This window comes from Xenopus tropicalis, chromosome 2, assembly GCF_000004195.4.
Source record: "Xenopus tropicalis strain Nigerian chromosome 2, UCB_Xtro_10.0, whole genome shotgun sequence".
In the NCBI taxonomy this organism is placed as follows: domain Eukaryota; kingdom Metazoa; phylum Chordata; class Amphibia; order Anura; family Pipidae; genus Xenopus; species Xenopus tropicalis.
Genome location: NC_030678.2, coordinates 8,253,835 through 8,279,296, shown reverse-complemented (window position 1 = coordinate 8,279,296; position 25,462 = coordinate 8,253,835). Strand labels below are relative to the sequence as shown.

General features: G+C 45.7%; 1 protein-coding gene across 4 annotated transcripts in view; it reads left to right on the top strand.

Annotated features, from left to right (window-relative positions):
* Positions 1–25,462, top strand: part of bcl9 (BCL9 transcription coactivator) — a 165,254-nt gene that overhangs the window by 132,728 nt on the left and 7,064 nt on the right. For 2 of the 4 annotated variants that reach the window (XM_002940463.5, XM_004918213.2), the window contains 6 exons: positions 1,088–1,168; positions 8,852–9,154; positions 14,306–14,616; positions 19,406–19,589; positions 21,622–21,721; positions 22,659–24,906. In XM_002940463.5, the coding sequence (XP_002940509.1) occupies positions 8,907–9,154; positions 14,306–14,616; positions 19,406–19,589; positions 21,622–21,721; positions 22,659–24,906 (3,091 nt within the window). In that variant the 5' untranslated portion in view covers positions 1,088–1,168; positions 8,852–8,906. Of the gene's footprint in view, positions 1–1,087; positions 1,169–8,792; positions 9,155–14,305; positions 14,617–19,405; positions 19,590–21,621; positions 21,722–22,658; positions 24,907–25,462 lie in introns of all 4 variants that reach the window. The other 2 variants (XM_004918215.4, XM_004918212.4) reach the window with 1 other exon arrangement.

Sequence of the window (25,462 nt, the reverse complement as noted above, 5' to 3'; positions counted from 1 at the left end):
TTGAGGGCCCTTATAGAATTCCCCCTACGCCAGGAAAAAAATAGATAATATTAAATAGAATTTTCAAACCTGCATGATTGATATCTGGGTGATTTTTGGGCAGATATCGGTTGGTTGGGCCCATTAGTAGGTCCCATACATGGGCAGATAAGCTGCCAACTTGGTCTGAAGGGGCTGAACTGGCAGCCTGTGTGTGGAAAGCTGTAGCCAAAAGCGGCTACTTAAGCTCTTTCTGTCAGCCTTGGGATTGCATGGAAATGATGGGCATAATTAAAGAAGGACTGACTGGATTAGAATGAAGTAGCTCTAATATACATTTATTTTATGGAGACTTGGGGTAAGTTAGATTGGATAAAGACACGTCCAGCAGGTTCAGCCCTTTTATGACTATATAAAACCTAACTGCTCCCTTGAGGCTGCTTTCAGCTTATTTGCCCATGTATGGGCACCGCTGATGGGCCTACCCGACCGAGATCTGGCCAATGCCAGGCCAGATTTGATCAGGCAGGTTTGGTTTTTCCGTCGGATCGGGGACAGCATCCGACAGTCCGACGTTGTCTATGCATGTCCCTAGGGCAAAATGACTTGAGTTAGCCGGATATCGCACACCCGTATTTGGCATATTGGGAGATCCGCTTGCTTGGTGACCTCACAGATTGGATCGTAAGGTCCCCATACACCATAAGATCTGCTCGCTTGGCGATGTCTCCAAGCGAGCGGATCTTCTCCCGATATCCCCCACCCACGGGTGGGCGATATTGGGAGAATCCAAGATAATTTGATCGTTTGGCCCTGGGGGAATTATAACGACGGGTATAGGCCAAGTCGGTCCGGGGACCACATCAACGAGCCGATGCAGTCCCTGATCCGACTAGATTTTCTGATCTGCCCAATTTCAGGCCAGATATCGGTCGGGCAGGCCCGTCGGTAGTGCCCCTACACGGGCATATAAGCTGCCAAGCCAGTGTAAGGGACTGATATCGGCAGCTAGAATCGGCCCGTGTATGGGCAGCTTTACATGGTATATGAATAAAACTACAGAATGTATATAGTCCCCTAACAATGCAGCTTTTCTTTTCTCTTTCAGGTAATTACGTTTCAGTTGCACGGGTCCTCACTGCCTATCAGACAAGATGAGTACTGCTGTATCGTGACCCCAGGGGACCCGGTGAGTAACGGAGTTAAAGGCCAACTTAATTAAGCAAAAAAATCTCAATGTCAGTGGTGTGGGGGGTGGGAGAAGAAGCCATGGCCGCTGTTGCTTCATTCAGTCAAGCGCCAAGTCAAGAACTTATTTTTTTTGTTTTTCTTTGCCCCCTCATGCCGAAAAGGGAAAAAAAAAAAAAAATGGGTAACTGCTCGGAATAAAAGCTGGTAAATCCCAGTGCAAACGATTTCTTGGCTCAGCCTATTGACACAAGATCCCTATCAGCCCCAGGTAGTCCCTTTTTTAAAGGTCCAACTGATTTTAAAGGTGCGGTTTAACTAAATAGCTTGGTTTGATTTTTTTTTTTTTAACCCCTGCAAAGCTGTGGTGTGTGTTGTCGCTTGTGTGTTTTAACCTGTAGAACCAGAATGTCCTTTGTGTGTAACCATATGCAGTCTCACGTAGCAACGCTTGCTCGCGTTTATATTATAGGTATTACATCGCTAGGTTTTGATAGTCGGAACAAGCAGAGATTACTTATACCATGCCTTCTTACCCCCACCCCTTACTACCTGGTTACTTCTGTGTTGCAATGCAGTCCTGCAAACCTGGCTACTGTATCGTGCATGTACTTTGCCCTGGGTATAAGGAAAGGAGGTGGGGCAGACAGGTTATAAGGTAGAGAGAGGCGGGCCTTAACTTAAATGACATTTTGGCTGCTCTGTAGGAAGTAGTTGAGTGGCAGTACATGCCAATTGCTTATGGGGCTGGAATTCTTATGTAATGTTATGGAAATTAACTATTTTTATTCTAGAACACTGACTTAGGCCTGCAGTTAACCCCTGAAAGGGGTATAGAGATGACTGGAGCCGATATTATTGTATACAGAAAGTCTTCCCTGGTGTGTTTTTCCATATCGGTAGGATCTGCCATATTGCTTTAACCTGTCCACACCTGTTCAGCAGAGCCCCCTACGGGACATGCTTTTTTTTTCTTTAAGCTGCATTGTACTGATTGAAGGTATAATTTATTCACCTCTTGTATCGGTTATTGATTGCTTTATATGTTACTCTGTATGTCCAATGTATGTAACCCACTTATTGTACAGCGCTGCGGAATATGTTGGCGCTTTATAAATAAATGTTAATGTAATGTAATTGGGTTATTATCATCCTTTATAAAGCATTTAGGGATTCATGCAGCATTTTGCAGAGCTTGTTCAGTACCTGCCCCAGTGGAGCTTTTAGCCCACAAGCAGTATGGCAGTAATGTCTGCATAGAAACCAGCAAGGAAATAAATATTATAGGAACACAATAAGCACCCCCTTCTTCCCCTTTATTGAGTCTGAAATATGGGAGGGGTAGGTTAGACTTACCCTTTATAAGGAGGGTTAACATACTGATTTGGATTTGTAAATAACAAACACGGGTATGTGCTTGTAAGCGCAGTGAGAGCGGCTTTTTCCACCCACTCGTAAAATAAATAGAAGTATCCAAACAAATACGGCTCCCTGCGCAGCTGAACTAGGCCAAACTAAAGATTCTTAGTAACATAAATGTAGACCCTTCCTATGTTTAATATGTATATATATATATATATATATATATATATATATATATATATCCTGATAGGCTTGTCTTGCCTCCAATAAGAGGTGGTTATATCTTAGTTGGGATCAAGTACAGGTACTGTTTTATTATTACAGAGAAAAGGGAATCATTTAACCATTAAATATACCCAATAGGGCTGTTCTGCCCCCAATAAGGGGTAATTATATCTTAGTTGGGATCAAGTACAGGTACTGTTTTATTATTACAGAGAAAAGGGAATCATTTAACCATTAAATAAACCCAATAGGGCTGTTCTGCCCCCAATAAGGGGTAATTATATCTTAGTTGGGATCAAGTACAGGTACTGTTTTATTATTACAGAGAAAAGGGAATCATTTAACCATTAAATAAACCCAATAGGGCTGTTCTGCCCCCAATAAGGGGTAATTATATCTTAGTTGGGATCAAGTTCAGGTACTGTTTTATTATTACAGAGAAAAGGGAATCATTTTTAAAAATTTGTTTAAAAATTGTTTGCTTATAATGGAGTCTATGGTAGATGAACTTTCCGTAATTCGGAACTTTCTGGGATAAGGGATCCCATATACACACACTTTTTTTTTTAAATAGGTAAAGGGTTATTGTTCTGCCAACGCCCCCCGTTCCCCGGTACTGAGTCAGGTTTCCCTGTAGGATTTGCCTCGGGGCGCTGGCAAGCTGCCCATTCCCTGCTGATAAATAGCCGTAACCTAATGCTGTCACCACTGTGGTTGACAGGCAGTTACGGTGCCACCACCAGGCTTTGGGCCGGTGCCAAGCGGAGCCTTTCACATTTGGAGCGGGATGCCTGACCACAAAATCCTTAGTCCCTGACTCACAGCACCACATTAATGCTTTGTTACAAACTCCATATTGATTTATTTTCTTGCTCCCTTCTTGCTTTCCAAGCCAGCTGTGTGACTATGGCTACTTTTTGCAACATTTTATTGTTTGGAACTGGAATCCTTTTTTCGTCTTTCTAGTACAGCGTATAGACTTTTTTTCCTGTTTTTAATGAAATATATCTTATTAATAATTTGTTGCACTCAACTGAAATCTCACTTTCCAGCTAGCTTGTACTTGTGGGCAGCAGTGGGAGGAGTTAGATACCTGCCTTCGGATATGGACTCTGTAAGGAGTTAAAGGTCATAACGGTGATTCCCTTAAGCTTTATCATTGGGGGGGAAAACGGGGAAATTATAGTTTTAGAAAGATATTGTGTGTTTTGTGCTGAATTGTGCTTAGTACAGGGGAATCCCTATGTGCCATAGTTTTATGGTATCTCTCTGTACAGGCTATGAGCAAACTTAGGGGGCTGTTCCTGCTGAATTGTGCTTAGTACAGGGGAATCCCTATGTGCCATAGTTTTATGGTATCTCTCTGTACAGGCTATGGGCAAACTTAGGGGGCTGTTCCTGCTGAATTGTGCTTAGTACAGGGGAATCCCTATGCTGCCATAGTTTTATGGTATCTCTCTGTACAGGCTATGGGCAAACTTAGGGGGCTGTTCCTGCTGAATTGTGCTTAGTACAGAGGAATCCATATGTGCCATAGTTTTATGGTATCTCTCTGTACAGGCTATTGGCAAACTTAGGGGGCTGTTCCTGCTGAATTGTGCTTAGTACAGAGGAATCCATATGTGCCATAGTTTTATGGTATCTCTCTGTACAGGCTATGGGCAAACTTAGGGATTCCCCTGTACTAAGCACAATTCAGCAGGAACAGCCCCCTACGTTTGCTCAGAGAGATACCATAAAACTATGGCACATAGGGATTCCCCTGTACTAAGCACAATTCAGCAGGAACAGCCCCCTATGTGCCATAGTTTTATGGTATCTCTCTGAGCAAACGTAGGGGGCTGTTCCTGCTGAATTGTGCTTTGTACAGGGGAATCCCTATGCTGCCATAGTTTTATAGTATCTCTCTGTACAGGCTATGGGCAAACTTAGGGGGCTGTTCCTTCTGAATTGTGCTTAGTACAGGGGAATCCCTATGTGCCATAGTTTTATGGTATCTCTCTGTACAGGCTATGAGCAGACTTAGGGGGCTGTTCCTGCTGAATTGTGCTTAGTACAGGGGGATCCCTATGTGCCATAGTTTTATGGTGTGTCTAACAGTAGTGATTTAATTGGTTGGTTTAGTTTTTGGGTATTTGCCATGTCTGTGTTAAGAAAGAAATGGCTAAGCCAGGCAAGGGAACCATTCTGAAATAACATGCATGATAATGTGAGCACAATAATATGTATTGCGACAGTTTATGAAGAGTGACTGAAGCCTGTAAATATGCAGCGCTAGTCATCGTCAAGGCAGTTACTGTTCAGAAGGCAAGTTGCAATTGGTCAGAGCTGACACATACACCCTGTCTGGCTTTAGCACTGCACCTTTACCTCCGTGTCACTGAGGCACCTGTGTGTCACTGTATAGGGTCCAGTACCTGCCATTAGCCACAGGGCCGGCTGCTCTGTACCACTGATTGTGGCTAATGGCAAATGTGTGAACCCCAAATAACTATACATGAATTAAACTGCTGGGGGGACAGATTCACTCATTTGGTCACTTGTCAAATAAGATTTATAGGTATATTAAGGAGTATATTTCTCAGTGATGCCGCCTCCAGTCTGCATGGGTTACTGATTGGGCCAACAGGTTCTAAATGGCGGCTCTGTTTGCGTGCCGTTTGTGACTATTAACAAAAAGCTGCAACTGCTATAATAGTAGTCATGGGCTGTGACTGCCGGAAGCCAGCCATAAGCAGTTAGATCCTGGCCAGTGATCAGGTTATAAAGCACCTACTTACGCTCTGATCATTGCCCGGTATCTCGCTTTGTGACCCATTGGGCAAGGACTGTCCTTGGCCGGCAGGATTGTTCACCTGCCTGACTGATACCTGGCTACAAATACAGTAGGTGTCAGTCGGGTAGCCCCATACACGGGCCGCTAAGCGGCCGACTTGTTCTGGGGGAGCCGAGGCAGCAACTTTAGATGAACCGGGGCAAATAGTTTTGTGTTATCTCTCCATTAATGATATGGGCAGAGTTAAGGTCCCCATACACGGGCCGATTCTAGCTGCCAATATGGGTCCCTTAGACTGACTCTGCAGCTTATTGGCCCGTGTATGGGCACTACCGACGGGCCTGCCCGACCAACATCTGGCCTGAAATCGGCCTGATATCGATCTGGCAGGTTTCAAAATTTGGTCAGATTTTGGACCGCATCGGCTCCTTGATGCTTTCTTTGAATTAGAATGACTGGTATAGGCCCGATATCACCCACCAAGCAAGCCGATCTTAACGTGTATGGCCACCTTTTAAGGTGGCCATACACAATAAGATTCAATCGTTTGGTGAGGTCACCAAACGAGCAGATCTTCTCCCAATATACCCGCTTTAAAGGAACAGTAACACCAAAAAATTAAAGTGTATAAAAGTAACTAATATATAATGTGCTGCTGCCCTGCACTGGTAAAAGTTGTGTGTTTACTTCAGAAAGTCTACTATAATTTATATAAATAAGCTGCTGTGTAGCCATGGAGGCAGCCATTCAAAGGAGAAAAGGCACAGGCACATAGCAGATAACAGATAAAACACTATTGTATTCTACAGAACTTATCTGTTATCTGCTATGTAACCTGTGCCTTTTCTCCTTTTTTCCAGCTTGAATGGCTGCCCCCGTGGCTACACAGCAGCTTATTATATAAATTATAGTAGTGTTACTTTAGCAAACACACCAGTTTTACCAGTGCAGGGCAACAGTGCATTATATTTTTATTACTTTAAAGCTCTTTCATTTTTTGGTGTTACTGTTCCTTTAAGGTGCGCAATATCGGACTAATTCGATCGTTAGACCCTAAGGCCAAACGATTGAGTTACACCAGCAGGCATAGGCTCCGTCGGGCCAAGGAACGTGCCAACGAGCCAATATGGTCCCCGATTCAACAGAAAATCAAACCTGCCCTATCAAGATCTGCCCAGTTTTAGGCCAGATAAGGGTCAGGGTGCCCATACATGGGCAGATAAGGTGCCAAATCCACAGCTGAAATCTCCTGTGTATGGCCACCTTAAGGGTGAAGACACATAGAGCTACTTAGTAGCAGCTACTTGGCGTTTAGTAGCCTTCACAAAGTAGCTGCTACTAGTAGCCCAGTCTGTCTTCACCCTAAGGCTGTTCCTGCTGGATTGGTACTTGGTATTATTATTATTAACATTTATTTATAAAGCGCCAACATATCCCGCAGTGCTGTACATTGGACATACAGAGTAACATATAAAGCAATCAATAACCGATACAAGAGGTGAAGAGGGCCCTGCAACCCACTTATTGTACAGCGCTGCGGAATATGTTGGCGCTTTGTAAATAAATAATAATAATAATAATACCAATAAGTACCAATCCAGCAGGAACAGCCTTAGGGTGAAGACAGACTGGGCTACTAGTAGCAGCTACTTTGTGAAGGCTACTAAACGCCAAGTAGCTGCTACTAAGTAGCTCTGTGTGTCTTCACCCTTAAGGTGGCCATACACAGGAGATTTCAGCTGTGGATTTGGCACCTTATCTGCCCGTGTATTGGTACAGTGAGTTTATGTTGCCAGTGTTTTATTATATACATATATTTGTACAGGGTTCTGCTAATTGATTAATGGCTTATTTAGTTATTTCACTAGATGCCCAGCAGTTCTTTCCCTTATACACGGTGTCACCTATGGAAATAACATGTTAAATACCCCCCTTCATACTGGGCCCGCTGTAGGCTTCCCCTGTCTGCGGCTCTATCCGCACAGTGTTCATTATATGCGCTAATGATGCCAGCTTAATTACATGTCACTTTGCAATATGGCCCAAATTATGAAGTGTAATTAAAGAAAACTGAACAGAAACAGGGCTAATAAATGGTGTTTGATCACAGGTTTAATGAGTTCTATAAGCAACGAGGATGTAGTAACACTCGTATGTGTGAATTTACATTTCAGCTTATAGGGAGACTCTTCTGCAGTTTTAATTGGCTAAAACATTCTGTCATTTTCATGAACAGGGGAGCAGTTAAAGGGGTTGTTCACCTTTGAATTTATTTTTAGTGCAGGTATGGACCTGTTATCCAGAAAGCTCCGAATTATGGAAAGCCTGTCTTCCATAGACTCCATTTTAATGAAATAATTCAGATTGTAAAATGTATTTCCTTTTTCTCTGTAATAATAAAACAGTACTAAGATATAATTGCCCCTTATTGGGGGCAGAACAGCCCTATTGGGTTTATTTAATGGTTAAATGATTCCCTTTTCTCTGTAATAATAAAACAGTACCTGTACTTGATCCCAACTAAGATATAATTACCCCTTATTGGGGCAGAACAGCCCTATTGGGTTTATTTAATGGTTAAATGATTCCCTTTTCTCTGTAATAATAAAACAGTACCTGTACTTGATCCCAACTAAGATATAATTACCCCTTATTGGGGGCAGAACAGCCCTATTGGGTTTAATGTTTTATTGTTGTTTTTTTTTTTAGTAGACTTAAGGTATGGAGATCCAAATTACGGAAAGACCCCTTATCCAGAATACCCTTGGTCCTGAGCATTCTGGATAATGGGTCCTATACCTGTATGCTATATAGAGTGTATGATATATTCTGTGACAATTTGCAATTGGTCTTCATTTTTTATTATCTTTAGTGTTTTAGTTTCAGCAGTTTGGTTGCTAGGGTCCAAGTTACCTTAGCAACCAGGGAGTGGTTTGGATGAGAGACTGGTATATGAATAGGAGAGGGACTGACTAAAAAAGAAATTTACAAAAATTAACAATAAAACTGTAGCCTCACAGAGCAATAGTTTTTCCCTGCTGGGGTCAGTGACCCCCATTTCAACACAGTAAAGAGTTATAAATATATATGGAAGACCAATTGAATAGTTGTTTAGAATAGGCCATTTTATAACATACTAATTGTTGATGAAAAGCAGGGAACATAAAGGTGTGAGCAGGTACCTTGAGGTGAGGCCTGTTTAAGAGAAACTACAAGTCCCTGCTGTGGTGCCTCGGAATAACCACGCCGGTTGTGTTTGCAGGTTTCCTGCGGAGCGGCAGCCGCGTGTAACAGCTGTGTTTATCTGTGTTGCCTTTGCAGTGTGCCTTGGCGATGCACAACGTTCCCTCTGCAGCGAGAGACACATGTCCGAAGAATGCTGGAGCTGCAGGAGGGGAGAGCACACTTCAACAAGAGAGAGCGCAACAAAAAGGAGAAAGACGAGCTAAAGGACAACATTGATAAAAGCACTTCACAGAAAGCTCTAAGGACCCATTTAAAAACCCCCAGCCCTCCAAAGAACTTGGCAAGCCCCACCGCGTCTGTGACTGTGAGCTCCGGAACTCTGTCAATGCATTCCAGTAACCCCAAAGTGCGAAACTCCCCATCAGGAAACACACAGAGGTAAGTCGACCAATATCGGCAGCCTCCTGCCGATCGGCCAGGTTAAAAGATTTTGATCAGACTCCATAGAAGGCGCCTGAGCAAAACCTGCCTTCAGGGCTGATTCGGCAGAAGGAGGTAGAAATCCTATTGTTTTTACCTCCTTATCTGCCGTTTCAGCCCTGAAGGTTAGATCAAAAATCGCCACGTGTGTGGCCACCTTTATGCACTAAGGGGGGGTTGAACCAATGCTGGGCAGCCCCAATATACATATAATGAGAAGGACGTTGAAGGGGTTGTTTACCTTTGAAAAAACTGCAAATTGTCTCTGTGTATTACTCTCTACATCATACTAAAAGTTATCGCAAAGACAATTTGCAATTGGTCTTCATTTTTTATTCTTTGTAGTTTTTTTAGTTAGATCACTTTTGGTTCAGCAGCTCTCCAGTTTAGAGTTTCAGCAGCTATTTGGTTGCTAAGGTCCAAATTATCTTAGCAGCCAGGGAGTAACAGTAACATAACTGCCCCTGCTAGCGCTGGGCTACTCAAGCTTGGAAGGAGCCCCCGGTGCTGGCAGCCATATTGGGACACATGCGTCGTAAGCAAGCGGGCCGCTCGCTCATTATGCGTGCCAGCCAACATGGCCGCCTGCACCGGAGTTTGAGTAGCCCAGTGCAGGCCGAGGCAGTTTTTTTTTTTTTATTTAAAAAACCTATTGTTTTCTCTATCTGAAGTGTGGGCTCTATTAGCCTGTACCTCTGGTGGGGGAAGCAATATAGGGGTGATAGGTGCCCTTTAATAGCAGGGTCTGTCTGGCTGTTTATATTCTTTGCTCTTCTGATTTCTTAGGGCGAAGACACACGGGGCAATTAGTCACCATGACTCAGTCGCGGTGACTTTTCACGTGGATTAGTCGCCGTAACTTTTTAAAAAGTCACGGCAACTAATCGCCCCGTGTGCCTTCGCCCTAATACGTAGCATAAGCCTACTGATAAACCCGGAGTAGGACGGACTTCTGCAACGGTGCTGCAGTGTTTCCGTTGCTTAGGCATTGTCTGCACGTTTGTTCACGGTCACTGCTCGCTGTGCATCAGAACTGCTCGCCATTAAATAACATTTGGGTCGGTGATGGGAGGGCAGGGGACAGGTATTACCCTGTGAGAGTTCTCTAGATGACTTGTGGTGATATAAAAAAAAAGAAATAAAACAGTTGCAAACGACTTGCCTTTTAGTTCCCGTTACACTCAGACTTTCTAGTGTGCGCTCCAGTCAGGGACCCGGCAGTGTTGGCTAACCTACCCTTGGCCGCTCTTGGGCTTCTGCAACAAGTGTTAGCAAATACTGTACACCTCTGATTGGATACCTACCAACGAAAATAGTCATTGGTCATTCCTTCCCTCCTCCTTTGTGTTCGGCAGCGCCGACATTAGCAAGGGGACTTGTGCTTTCCTCTCGGAGTAGCAAACGGTTTACACTTGTAATCACGCATTAGTGTGCCAGCCTGAGAGGAAGGGGTACATCTGACTCTTATTATATGTTGTGGACAAAAAAAAAAAAGCGAGCAAGCGAGGTTAGTGTACATTTTTGTAGGGCATGCCATAAGCATATAGTAATATCTTGTGTGTGCAACTGATGTGCCATACACTAGCCAATAAAAGCTGGGGACTAGGCCCATTTAGACTGTTTTGGCAGCTTATTGGCCCATACCCAACAGCCTTCCTGAAAATTAGCCCAATAGGATCCTAGTCTGTGAGGTCTCTGCAGGCCCGCAGAATGGTTGTTGGCCCAATAAAATTAGCCACCAAACCAGTGGCTCTTTTGTCAGTTGAATCTCAGTAGGCCTAAAGAACAAGTCAACCCAAAATAAAAATTTCTGCATAATAAACAAAAACATAATACTAAGGAACTTTGCAATATACACTCATTACAATTTGTTTTTGAGTTATTTGTATATATAATTGCTATTAGAAGTAGTGTTTGTCAGTCCCTTTCTATTCCCTGCCCCGGGGGCTCTGGCATATGAAACAGTGTAACACAAGGCAGCAGCCTGACAGACCTGACTCGCTGGGGGAGACTAACCCCTGAAACAATGTAACACAAGGCAGCAGCCTGACAGACCTGACTCACTGGGGGAGACTGACCCCTGAAACAGTGTAACACAAGGCAGTAGCCTGACAGACCTGACTCGCTGGGGGAGACTGACCCCTGAAACAGTGTAACACAAGGCAGTAGCCTGACAGACCTGACTCGCTGGGGGAGACCGACCCCTGAAACAGTGTAACACAAGGCAGTAGCCTGACAGACCTGACTCGCTGGGGGAGACTGACCCCTGAAACAGTGTAACACAAGGCAGTAGCCTGACAGACCTGACTCGCTGGGGGAGACCGACCCCTGAAACAGTGTAACACAAGGCAGTAGCCTGACAGACCTGACTCGCTGGGGGAGACTAACCCCTGAAACAATGTAACACAAGGCAGCAGCCTGACAGACCTGACTCACTGGGGGAGACTGACCCCTGAAACAGTGTAACACAAGGCAGCAGCCTGACAGACCTGACTCACTGGGGGAGACTGAGCCCTGAAACAATGTAACACAAGGCAGCAGCCTGACAGACCTGACTCACTGGGGGAGACTGACCCCTGAAACAGTGTAACACAAGGCAGCAGCCTGACAGACCTGACTCACTGGGGGAGACTGAGCCCTGAAACAATGTAACACAAGGCAGCAGCCTGACAGACCTGACTCACTGGGGGAGACTGACCCCTGAAACAGTGTAACACAAGGCAGCAGCCTGACAGACCTGACTCGCTGGGGGAGACCGACCCCTGAAACAGTGTAACACAAGGCAGCAGCCTGACAGCCCTGACTCGCTGGGGGAGACTGACCCCTGAAACAGTGTAACACAAGGCAGCAGCCTGACAGACCTGACTCGCTGGGGGAGACTGACCCCTGAAACAGTGTAACACAAGGCAGCAGCCTGACAGACCTGACTCGCTGGGGGAGACCGACCCCTGAAACACTGTAACACAAGGCAGCAGCCTGACAGACCTGACTCGCTGGGGGAGACTGACCTTTGCAACATTGTTTTAATAGTAATAACCAGGAGTTCAGAAAATGCTGCTTTCTATAGCAATTACATTTACACATAACTTTTAAAGCACTAAAAAAGTGTCTTAGAATTATGTTTTCTTTTATTAGGGGGGTTAATATGTCCTTTTAAATGAACTATAGTCTCTTAAAGTTTATTGTAATTTGGACTCGACTTCCGGAGTTCGTCCCAGCATCCCCCGGCTTGCATTTATTTACATTTTTTTTTAATCTTTTCGTTTTTGTCCACGTGTGTGAGGCCTGCGCTGCACGATAGCAGTGTTTATTCTGAGAGTAGGGCTTGTTATTTCCCATCTCTGTGTACATAGAAACAGGCTTCTCTATTGACAGAAGCCGCCGGAGTAGGATCTCATGTGATCCAACCGGCCCAGTGCAGCCAGTTTGGTACCAACTCAGAGCTTCTCTTGCCCCAGTACAGGTACTGTTTTATTATTACAGAGAAAAGGGAATCATTTAACCATGAAATAAACCCAATAGGGCTGTTCTGCCCCAATAAGGGGTAATTATATCTTAGTTGGGATCAAGTACAGGTACTGTTTTATTATTACAGAGAAAAGGGAATCATTTAACCATGAAATAAACCCAATAGGGCTGTTCTGCCCCAATAAGGGGTAATTATATCTTAGTTGGGATCAAGTACAGGTACTGTTTTATTATTACAGAGAAAAGGGAATCATTTAACCATTAAATAAACCCAATAGGGCTGTTCTGCCCCCAATAAGGGGTAATTATATCTTAGTTGGGATCAAGTACAGGTACTGTTTTATTATTACAGAGAAAAGGGAATCATTTAACCATGAAATAAACCCAATAGGGCTGTTCTGCCCCAATAAGGGGTAATTATATCTTAGTTGGGATCAAGTACAGGTACTGTTTTATTATTACAGAGAAAGGGGAATCATTTTTAACAATTAGAATTATTAGGGGCATAGCTGCAAAGGCTGCAGGCAGAATGGGTTAGGGAGGCAGCGGTACCTTGGCACAGGTTCCTTGCATCTGATCGTACCTGCTCGGGGTGCTGAGTAAAATGCCGTTACTTACCCAAATAGCTGCTGTGTTTATAGACAGATTAATGCCAAGCCCACCCCCTGATGAAATGAAGCCTGGCATTTATAGCCCCGGGAATTAAAGTAGTCGAGGAATCATGTATTTAATTCATAGTTGATCCCTGGCTTTCTTCCTGCACTGAGATGCTTAGTTAACACACATTTATAAAGAGCCAACATATTCTGCAATGCTGAACTGCATCTATCTATATATCTCTATCTATCTTCTATCTCTCTATCTTTAATCTCTTTATCTTCTATCTATCTATCTAAATATCCTCTATCATCTATCTATCTATCTATCTATCTATTTATCTTTAATCTCCTTATCTTCTATCTATTCTCTCTCTATCTTCTATATATCCTCTCTATCTTCTATCTATCTATCATGTCACATCAATATCTTCTCTTTATTCACTGTGCGATCAGCACAGTGAATAAAGAGAAGATATTAATGTGACGTGGTGCGCTGGTCCTTTTTATATTTTATATTTCCATGATTTCCTCACCTGGGACCTATATCAGATATATCACCATCTTATGTTGTTTCAGAAGCTAAGGAGCCCCACACAACCCAAAAAAAACTCCTAATATACCCACTTCACTTCAGAAAAAAAGAATAAATACCATTTTTAAAGCTGAAATCCAGCTGCAAAACAGTTCTTCTCTTTCTGCATCATTTTAAATCCTGGCCGGGGAGGAGGGACTAAAACATTGATGTTACAAATTTTAACAACTTCCCCACCGCTTACAGACAGCATGCAGGAACTACATAACCCACAATGCATTGCACTGGGATGTTCCTTTCCTTATTGACATCATGTGTGCAGCAGGGAATTGTGGGATTGGGAGGAGGCAGGCTGAGGGACAGGCGACTACTGTTACATTTTATTTGAGTCTCAAAGTAGTCAGCCAGATCAGCAGGGGAACAGGGGGCGGGGCTTAGGGAACCCATTGTATGCAATAGTGCTTATCTGCTGTGTGCCCTTTGGCTCACTATGCCCGTTTTCTTTTTCAGCAGCCCGAAATCCAAGCCGGAGGTTATGGTACACCCTCCTTCCGTGATGTCTCCTTCCGGCAACCCACAGCTGGATTCTAAGTTCTCTAGCCAGGGAAAGCAGGGAAGCTCAGCAAGCCAATCGCAAGCTTCCCCCTGTGACCCAAAGAGTGGTAACCACACCCCCAAGCCGCTGCAAGGCCCTGCGGGCAGCATGGGACTTAAGAATGGGGCAGGCAACGGAGCCAAAGGGAAAAGGGAAAGAAGTATATCTGCAGAATCTTTCGACCAGAGAGATGCAGGCACTCCCACTACAGATTCTGAAATTAAAGGTGAGCTGCTGGGACTCGGATTGTTCTTTATCGGAATATCTTGTTATAATGTACAATCTGGTCATTTCTCTGTAAATTATATTCTTATAAACCAGGGGCCCTCAAACTTTTTAAGCAGGGGGCCAGTTTATGGACCCTCAGACTGTTGGTGGGCCGGACTTAAGTCCTCCCCCCATGTCCTCATACTATGGCCCGCTTCCCTCTGCTTCCTCCGACTCCCCCCTGCTTCCGCCCGCTTCCCTGCTACTTCCTCCCACTATGCAGCAAAAAAAAAAGAGCAACGTTTCGGGACCCTCCGGACCCTTTCTCAAGCTTGAGAAAGGGTCCAGAGGGTCCCGAAACGTTGCTCTTTGCTTGTTTATATGTACTTGGGCAAATAAAACACATTTTTTCACGGCTTGCATCTTCAGTGTGCTACTGGATTTTTTTGCTGTTGGATATTGACCCCCATGCAAGGTGAGGTTCTTCCAGTATTTGCACCTGATACCCGTTTGGGTAAGTTAACAGAGGGTTGAGCTCCCCAATACTGCTATTGCTTCCTCCCACTATGTCCTCCAACTCCCCCCTGTGTCCTACGGCTCGCCACTGCTTCCTCCCACTCCCCCCTGTGTCCTACTGCTCCCCTCTGCTTCCTTCCGCTTCACTGCTGCTTCCTCTAACTCCCCCCTGCATCCTACTGCTCCCCGCTACTTCCTACCCCCACTTCCTCCAGTTCTCCCTGCTGCTTCCTCCAGTTCTCCCTGCCGCTTCCTCCGGTTCTCCCGCTGCTTCCTCACGTCATAGTGGGGGCCGGGTAAATTACCTTGTGGGGCCGTATCCAGCCCCCGGGATGTAGTTTGGGGATGCCTGTTATAAACGGTTCTTAGGGATGTCATCAGTTAGAAATTCCATCACTAAGCTCTGATTATGTCACATGACTCACTTAAACTTGTTTATTAAAGTTCCCCCTGTAAAATACAGTATAAGGATATTAAGTCCCCTCGGATTCCCATTAATGCAGTTGCGTTTGTAGTTGGGGGAAAGTCGGACACCGTTGTGCCACAGCCGATAACGCGGGCTGCTTGGTTGGAGGAGACGATATCTATTTTCATTGCAACATTTTTCGGCCCCAAAACTGCATGTAAATGACCGTTTATGTATCTGTGGCACCTTATGGCAGCCACTCAGAGCGGCCAGGCTGATATTTTGGACAATCAAGGCCAACCAAATTGGTCTGGTTGTTGAGACTCGTAAGTGCTCCCTCAACCCTATTATCCTTTGTACTTTAGTTTGGCCGCGCTAGTGCAAACTGCCCATATTTATAATACTAATCGGGCTTTGGTGAAAAATGAGACCCATAGTGGGCCCAAACTCCGTAAGTACTGCTGGTGGCACGCAGCTCAGTCAGACACACAGTGGCCTTCCCTGCCAGCGTCTTGCCCGACATGTGGGTAACTGATCTGTGTGGTATTGTGTTCATGCCTGTAACTTTACCCCTAAAGTGGGCTAATGTGGCAACTTGTTCAGGGGCCCCATGAAAACATTTAGTTGGGGGGTTTCTGTGCCTGTTTTGTTTTAGGGGGGCGTCTTCAGCACCTCCTGAGTGTGCAAATTCTATCAATAACTCGTCTCAAGTACTCCCCGCGCCCTGCTGTCAGCTGTTAGCGTCCTGTCAGTGTCCCTCATGGGAATTCTCCTTACATAGTTAAAGGAACAGTAACACCAAACAACTATATACAAACTATAGTTAAATACCCTGCTGTGTAGCCCCGGGGGCAGCCATTCCTGCACAGGTACAGCTGGGGTGTTTGCTACAGAAACCCTACTATAGTTTATATAAATACCCCGCTGTGTAGCCCCGGGGGCAGCCATTCCTGCACAGGTACAGCTGGGGTGTTTGCTACAGAAACCCTACTATAGTTTATATAAATACCCCGCTGTGTAGCCCCGGGGGCAGCCATTCCTGCACTGGTACAGCTGGGGTGTTTGCTACAGAAACCCTACTATAGTTTATATAAATACCCCGCTGTGTAGCCCCGGGGGCAGCCATTCCTGCACTGGTACAGCTGGGGTGTTTGCTACAGAAACCCTACTATAGTTTATATAAATACCCCGCTGTGTAGCCCCGGGGCAGCCATTCCTGCACTGGTACAGCTGGGGTGTTTGCTACAGAAACCCTACTATAGTTTATATAAATACCCCGCTGTGTAGCCCCGGGGGCAGCCATTCCTGCACTGGTACAGCTGGGGTGTTTGCTACAGAAACCCTACTATAGTTTATATAAATACCCCGCTGTGTAGCCCCGGGGCAGCCATTCCTGCACTGGTACAGCTGGGGTGTTTGCTACAGAAACCCTACTATAGTTTATATAAATACCCCGCTGTGTAGCCCCGGGGGCAGCCATTCCTGCACTGGTACAGCTGGGGTGTTTGCTACAGAAACCCTACTATAGTTTATATAAATACCCCGCTGTGTAGGCCCGGGGGCAGCCGTTCCTGCACTGGTACAGCTGGGGTGTTTGCTACAGAAACCCTACTATAGTTTATATAAATACCCCGCTGTGTAGCCCCGGGGGCAGCCATTCCTGCACTGGTACAGCTGGGGTGTTTGCTACAGAAACCCTACTATAGTTTATATAAATACCCCGCTGTGTAGCCCCGGGGGCAGCCATTCCTGCACTGGAAATGTTATATTCCATGTTCCTACATAAGCCGGGGCCTCCTTGTAGCGGATCAGATTATCTAACACACAAATGCAGATTATTTATTAATAGATTTCAGTATAGTTTCACATCATGTGACCATTACATTTGCTTTTTTTAAATTAATTTGTATTCTAAGTTTTGCAGTTGTTAAGACACTTTAAAATTGAAATAAGCGAATGCGTTAGTCGTTTTGTTTCCAAAATAATTCGGATGTGGGACTGTGAGTTGTGGGAGAGAATAATATGGTGTAATTAGACACAGGGGCAGCTGTCACGTTCAGTTGGTTGGCAGCCTCTTAAAGGCGCAGATCTGTGGGGAATGTGGCTCTAAAGGTCCCCATACACAGGTCGATTGTAGCTTCCAATATCGGTCCCTTAGACTGATTGGCAGCTAATCGGCCCTTGTAGGGGCAGGAACGGCTGGCCTGCCCGACCGATATCTGGCCTGAAATTGGGCAGATATTGATCGGGCAGGTTAAAAGATTGGGGACCGCATCGGCTTGGTGATGCGGTCCCCGAACCAACTGCACCCATTGCTGCCGCTACAATTCAATCTTTTGGCCCTACATTTGCCCAATATCGCCCACCCGCAGGTGGGGGATATCGGGAGAAGATCCGCTTGTTTGGCGACCTCCCTCAATGAACAGATCTTAACATGTGTGGGCAGCTTCTTGCACCATATGCCCCATATGTAATAAAAGGGGCTAAGTTTGCCCAGGAGCAGTAACCTATAGCAACCAATAAGATGCTGGCTTTTCAGCAAGTGACCAGTAAATTCTACCTGCTGTTTGGTTGCTATGGATTACTCCTCCTGGGCTTAGTGCCGTTTATTACATAACCCCTATATGTATCTGACCTCTGGCTGCTGTTACTAAATTGCGCTGATTTTATGGAAACCCTATGGAGTTGTTTGTGTTACCATTAATAAATCTGTTTCTTGGCACGTGGGGCCTGATGATGGCAGTGTGCTACATGCTGAACATCCCAGTGCAATGCATTGTGGGTTATGTAGTTCCTGCATGCTGTCTGTAAGCTGTGGGGAAGTTGTTACAATGTGTAACATCAGTGTTTTAGTCCCTCCTCCCCTGCCAGGATTACAAATGATGCAGAAAGAGAAGAACTGTTTTGCAGCTGGATTTCAGCATATAAAATGGGATTTATTCCTACTGTTTGAAGGAACAGATTACAGGGACAGGGATATTAGGGGTTTCTGGGTTGTGTGGGGTCTTTAACACATTTTAGTTTGGAAGCCGGAGTTTAGCATCATTTTCATTCATACAGAAACCCACTGAATGTATCTCTGTAGGGCAAGTAAATGTACCCGTATCTGTCACATAAACACACGTAGAATATTTCATCCTTATCTGCGGCAAACTTCCCCTTCAGAGCAAAGGCCTGTTTGGTGATCCTTGAGTTTTTTTTCCATGATTTTTTTTTTTCTTTCCATTCTTAGATTAACATCACCTTTGTTTCGTAATAATGGCCAACATTCTTAGTGGAAAATGTCTCTTTGTGCTCCTTAGGGCCACAGACAGGGAAGGGAGTAAATGTATCTAAATGAATATTATTTTACTGCCATGATGTTTATGGGGCACTTTTTATCTCTAAATGACACTGTTACACAACAAATGTATTTGTAGCTGTAATATTGGTGTGTAGGCGCCATCTCAGTGCCTTGTGCCTGAGTCTGAGCTTTCAGCCAGCGCTACACATTAGAACTGCTTTCAGCTAACCTATTGTTTCTCCTACTCCCATGTAACTGGAGGAGTCCCAAGCCAGACTTGGATTTCTTACTATTGAGTGCTATTCTGATACCTACTGGGAGCTGCGATCTTGCTCCCTTCCCATTGTTCTGCTGATCGGCTGCTGGGGGTGAGGGCGGGGGGAATATCACTCCAACTTGCAGTGCAGCAGTAAAGTGTGAGTGAAGTTTATCAGAGCACAGGTCACATGGCTGTGGCACCCTGGGAAATGAAGAATATGGCTAGCCCCATGGGAAAAACAGATTACAATGCAGGATTCTGCTGGAGAAGCTCTATTAACTGATGGGTTTCCCATGACAGTGTTCCATTAACTGTTTTCCCTCTCTCTCTCTCCTTTCTATTAGACTGCAACACTACGGATCAAGGGATGCCCCTCGAGTCCCATGCGTCTCGCGCGATGACCCCTTCCAATCCCTCCGTCCCCAGGTCTTCCACTCCTTCACACGGGCCATCCATGCTGGACTCTGCACCTGGGAGAAAAACACCATCCAAAGTGGTGTATGTCTTCTCTACTGAAATGGCCAACAAGTAAGTGCTTTTTGTTTACTAATACTCGCCACTTCCTGTGTACATGGAAAGGTGCCCATACACAGGCCAATTCTAGCTGCCGATATGGGTCCCTTAGACCAATTCGGCACCCAATCGGCCCATGTAGGGGCACTACCGACGGGACTGCCCGACCGATATCTGGCCTGAAATCGGGCAGATCTCGATTGGGCAGGTTAGAAAATCTAGTCGGATCGGGGATTGCATCAGCTCGTTGATGCAGTCCCCGGACCTACTTTGCTTATACCTGCCGTTATAATCCGATTGTTTGGCCCCAGGGCCAAACGATCGAATTAGCCTTCATTCTCCCGATATCTCCCTCCAATAGGTGGCCCGTGTATGGGTACCGTAACTCTCCGTTCCTAGGATTTCAACATGGTGAAGACACACGGAGCTACTAAGTAGCAGCTACTTTTCACGGCTACTAAATACCAGTGTTGCTATAGACAACACTGAGAATTGCCTCTGCTAAACGCACATAGAGACAACAATTATCAGTAAATGCTCAGCAAATTAATTAACCAAACCCGCAGGTAGGCGAGCAACCAGTTCCCTCTCGTGTGGGCACTTTTTTGCTCCTCGGATCAATTACCGCTGATTATTTTTGCAAATTATTACAGAAAAAAAACCTAAGGGGAATCCATCTGAGCAAGGTCACTTCTTCCCTCATGTGGTCTCTTTATAGTTCAGGCAGCCATGGAATAATACACGCAGTCTGTGATCTTCAGAGTTAGAAAGGTTAACGCTGAAAAATGAGTCCCTGCCCAAAAACATTATTATCCCTGGAGCCACCATAATAGAAAATGTAATTGTAAGCAACTCCCCAACATACATATCCTGTGGTTTTAGGGTGAAGACACATGGAGCTACTAAGTAGCAGCTACTTTTCACGGCTACTAAACTCCAGAAAATCCCCTGCCATAGACAATACTGAGAATTGCCTCTGCTAAAACACGTAGAGACAATTATTAGTAAATGATCAGCATTGTCTGTTTTAGTAGCCACAACAAGTAGCTGCTACTAGTAGCTATGTGTGTATTCCCCCTTAAAGTTATTTGGTAGTGTTAATTGCATTATTGGAAGCAGTATCTGTCATTATAAATACTGCACCTCTAGGGTAGCAGAGGCACGTAGCAACCGATTAACCGACTCGGAGCAGAACAGACTTCACATTAACAACCAGAGGACAGAAAGGGACACACTGGTTTTTAGCAGCAATTACATTTACTCATAGCTTTAGGGTGAAGACACACAGAGCTACTTAGTAGCAGCTACTTGTCACAGCTACAGAAATAGACATTGCTGATTTTTTACTGATAATTGTCTGTGTTTTAGCAGAGGCAATTCTTGGTATTGTCTATTGCAGGGGATTTTAGTGTTTAGTAGCTGTGTATTTTCGCCCTAAGGGTGAAGACACACAGAGCTACTAGTAGCAGCTACTTGTCACTGCTACTAAACTCCAGAAAATCCCCTGCCATAGACAATACTGAGAATTGCCTCTGCTAAAACACATGTAGAGACCATTATCAATAAGTGATTAGCATTGTCTATTTTAGTAGCCACAAGTAGCTGCTACTAGTAGCTCCGTGTGTCTTCACCCTAAAACCATTGAAAATGGTTGAAATGAGTTTATGTTGGAAAGTTCTGTAGAGTTGCCTTTACCTTATTTAATGCTACATAGTTGCTGTTGCATAACTAATCGGCTGTGGATCCCTTCCCAGTTTTCCCTGGAATCATTACTTACCTATTTATACTGTCTGCTTAGTTACTATGGGCAGGGCTATATAGCAGCAGCACTGTCAGTTGCTGTAATATGGCGCCTTGTATTTGCCAGCTGCTGTGTAAAGGGGGCCATACACGGGCCGATTTCAGCTGCCAATATCTGTCTTTTAGACCAATTCGGAAGCTTATCTGCCTGTGTATGGGATCCACCCCGATATTTGGCCTGAAATTGGGTAGATTTCGATCGGGTGTGTGTCCGTATGGCTCATGTTTAACTGCTTAATCCCCACAGAGCGGCAGAAGCTGTAATAAAGGGCCAGGCTGAATCCATTGTTCTCTTCCACATCCAGAGCACCTCAAACAGCAAAGCAGAACGCACTTCAACTCCTACGGTAGGAACCCGTCTCTTATTTTCACTGCCAGTTTGACGGCTCCGGCGGGTGTAATGCTCAGCAGAGGCCTTTAAAGGGGTTAATCACCTTCAAATTACCTTTTAGTATGGCATTGATTTACTGGGACCATTTGCAGTTGGTTTGTGCGGTTTTTCAGTTGTTTAGCTTTTTTTGCAGCTCTCCAGTTTTGGAATTTCAGCAGATATCTGGTTGTTAGGGTCTTGTTTACCTTAGCAACCAGGTTACCTGTACCGTATGCCATGTCGTTTACTGCTGAAAGCTATGATTTTGTGATAAATATAATGTACCCCTGTAGAATTACGATGACATTTCTCTAGAAAAGCAGCAGTGAGGACATGTAGCATTATAACCAATCCCTGACAGCCATACAGGTTTTTTTCCCCCCATAGTCAGTGATAGATTTTTTTTTTATTTAGTTTCTCTGCTGCTTTTCCAGAGAAGGCCAAAACCGGCTTTGTTGATCAGCTCTAAATGACAGTAGCCAGCCCACAGCAGGACTGAGTTAACCCTGTACCTACTAGTATGCTGCCAGGGCAGATAAAGCATTGCTACTGGCTCTGAATTATTACGGGGTTAATGCCATTGTGCTGGAGGGAGGCTGACCGAGGGCCGACTCATATAGTCTGTTTGGCTTCAGAACTGTTTAGGCCCCACCAAATGTCATGGCTGCTGGGTTACATTCATGGGTTTGTAAGATGGCAGTTAGCGAGGTTATTGGCCACCCAGGGCTTTATCTAGTTGATCTGAATCAGACCAGAATCCGTAGTTGGATACAGTCCTCAGCGATAGCTATATACCATTGGGTAAGGCAGGAAGATCCTAAATCTTGCCACTTGGAGACTTGCTGAGCATCACTGATTGTACTAAAATTATTGGTGCAAGTGTTACATATTTGTGTTTTTTCTTCTTTTTTCAGAACACTCAGATGTCTACGAATATCAGGAGCGAATCTAAAGCGAATCCCCGAGCGCCAACTCCGCAGGAGCAGAACCATTCGCAAGCTGCCAAAGTGCAACCCAATCAGCCCGGTCCAGTACTTCCTCAAAAGTCTACACCATCTCACTGCTCGCTGGGGCAAGAAAGCGCCGTCGGGGAGAGTAAAATGGCCGCCAGCAGCCCGGCCAATGCCAGTGTGTTACAAAGTGAAGGATGTAGGCAGAGTTCTACCCCTAATAATCAAGTTGCCAGCCCTTTAGCTCAAGGAAATGTTGCTCCGGCGGCGGAGACCAAGACTGAATCAAAGAGTTTGTCTCAGCCGGTGCCACCTGGGGAGCCGCCATCTTTGGGTGAAAATCCCGATGGGCTTTCTCAGGAGCAGCTGGAGCACAGAGAACGCTCTTTGCAAACCCTGAGAGATATACAGCGGATGCTTTTTCCCGACGAGAAGGAGTTTGCCCTAAAAGACATTACAGGCCAAAGTGGGGGGCCGCCGCCGAATTCTGGAATGTTGGACAATCCCCAGAAAAAACTTGAAGGGCCAATACAGGCGATGATTGCTCAGTCGCAAAATTTAAGTAAAGGTCCAGGGCCCCATCCAGATGGCGGAATGCCATTCGGGCCCCAAGGACACAGGGACATGCCTTTTTCACCGGATGACATGGTGCCCCCACCAATGAATCCTCAGCCTGGCCAAGATCACCTTGATCACATGACTCCCGAGCAGGTAGCTTGGCTAAAGCTGCAGCAGGAGTTCTATGAGGAAAAGAGACGCAAGCAGGAGCAGGCTGTGGTACAGCAGCGATCTTTGCAGGATATGATGGTACACCAGCATGGACCTAGGGGTATGGTTAGGGGTCCCCCGCCTCCTTATCAAATGAATCCTGGGGAAAATTGGGGTCCGGGGGGGCCAGAACCTTTTCCAGATGGAATGGGCATGCCTCACCCAATGCCTCCCAAAGGGATGCCCCCTCATCCAAATGTGCCTGGAAGCCAAATGCAGCGATTACCTGGCTTTGTTGGAATGATGAACCCCGATATGGATGGACCTAACGTTCCAAATCCCTCATCCCGACCTGGGCTTCCTGGTGTTAACTGGCCCGACGAGGTGCCAAAAATTCCAGACGGACGCAACTTTCCCCCCGGGCAGAGTATATACAGCGGCCCGGGACGAGGGGAGCGTTTCCCTAACCCGCAGGCCTTACTAGAGGAGAGTTTTCATCAGCACGTTTCAGAAAAGCAAATGGGTTTGCCCCCTGGTATGGGCATGGAGGGTATTAGGCCGGTCATGGAAATGAACAGAGGGATGGCGCCACAGCGGAACATGGAACCCGGCAGCGGCCTGTTCCCTCGCCTGCCCGGAGATGCAGCACTGAGCCCTTCCAGGATGGAGTTTCACAAGGGCATGCCCCCCAATATGGGCCCTGGGCGAGAGGTAGAATTTGCCATGGGCCCTGGCAATATGAACATGAAGGTGGATATGAGCCTCAATGTCAATATGAATTCTAACCAGCAGTTAATGGCCCAGAAAATGAGAGACGTGGTTATGGGACCCGAGGATATGATGAAAATGAGACCGGGCAGCACGGAGATGCTTCCCAACCAGCAAAAAATGCATCCGGCACAATTTGAGCACTCCCAACAGGAATACGGCATGGGGGCCCGGCCCTTTCTCAATATACCCCAGGGTCCCGGAGGGGTGCTGAGGAACCCCAGAGAACAGATGGGGCCCGATCAAAGGACTAACAGCCGACTCAGTCACATGCCGCCTCTACCTCTCAACCCAAACAATAACCCGGGCAACCTCGGTGCCGCGCCCCCTGTTCAGCGCGGCATGGGAAGGAAGCCCTTGGATAATGTTTCTGTTTCGGGCGGTCAAGTGAACTCTCCTGGCGTCAACCCTCTGAAATCTCCGACGATGCGCCAGGTGCAGTCGCCGATGCTGGGTTCCCCCTCTGGCAATCTTAAATCCCCCCAGACGCCGTCTCAGTTAGCCGGGATGCTGACAGGACCAACCGCTGCAGCTGCTGCTTCCATTAAGTCCCCGCCGGTCTTGGGGTCTGCTGCTGCTTCCCCTGTCCACCTGAAGTCTCCGTCCTTACCTGTACCTTCCCCAGGTTGGACATCTTCTCCTAAGCCTCCAATGCAAAGTCCAGGAATACCCCCCAACCAGCACAAGCCGCCACTTGGCATGACCTCACCAGCCATGATGGGGAATATGGAATCCGGTGAGTGCCAACACCAATGGGGATAGGCCACACTATCATTATGTAATAGGCAAAACCCAAAGGGGTGGGTGCAGAGGGGTGGGCACATATCGGGGGGGCAGCAGCCCTCGTTTGCTATTGCTGAGGCTTTCTTTGTAGGCTTCCAGCCATCCTGCTACTGTCTATAAAGATTCCTCAGCTAAAGCAAATGCTGTGACATGAACCAATCACATCGGGGAATCAATGAACGTTCTGTGCTTAGTAGTGGTGCCCTTCTGCTGTACCTCTTAGGGAACTGGATCCCAAACTGGGTGGGGGGTAAGCATATTTTGCACCCCCCTTCATATTATTTGTGTTGAAAATTACATACATAGAGCAATCAAAGTGATTTTGCACTAGATTCTTATTTACTGTAACATATGAACGGTTTTCTCAGTTCAGAATATAAAGGATTTACTGTGAGCTTAGATATTTATGGTATGGCCTAGCGCTTCCTTCTGCTTTTTATCTGCTCACAGTTAATCCTTTGGTTGTATTTAAAAAGTTAATCTGGGAGCAAAATGTAAAAATAAATTAA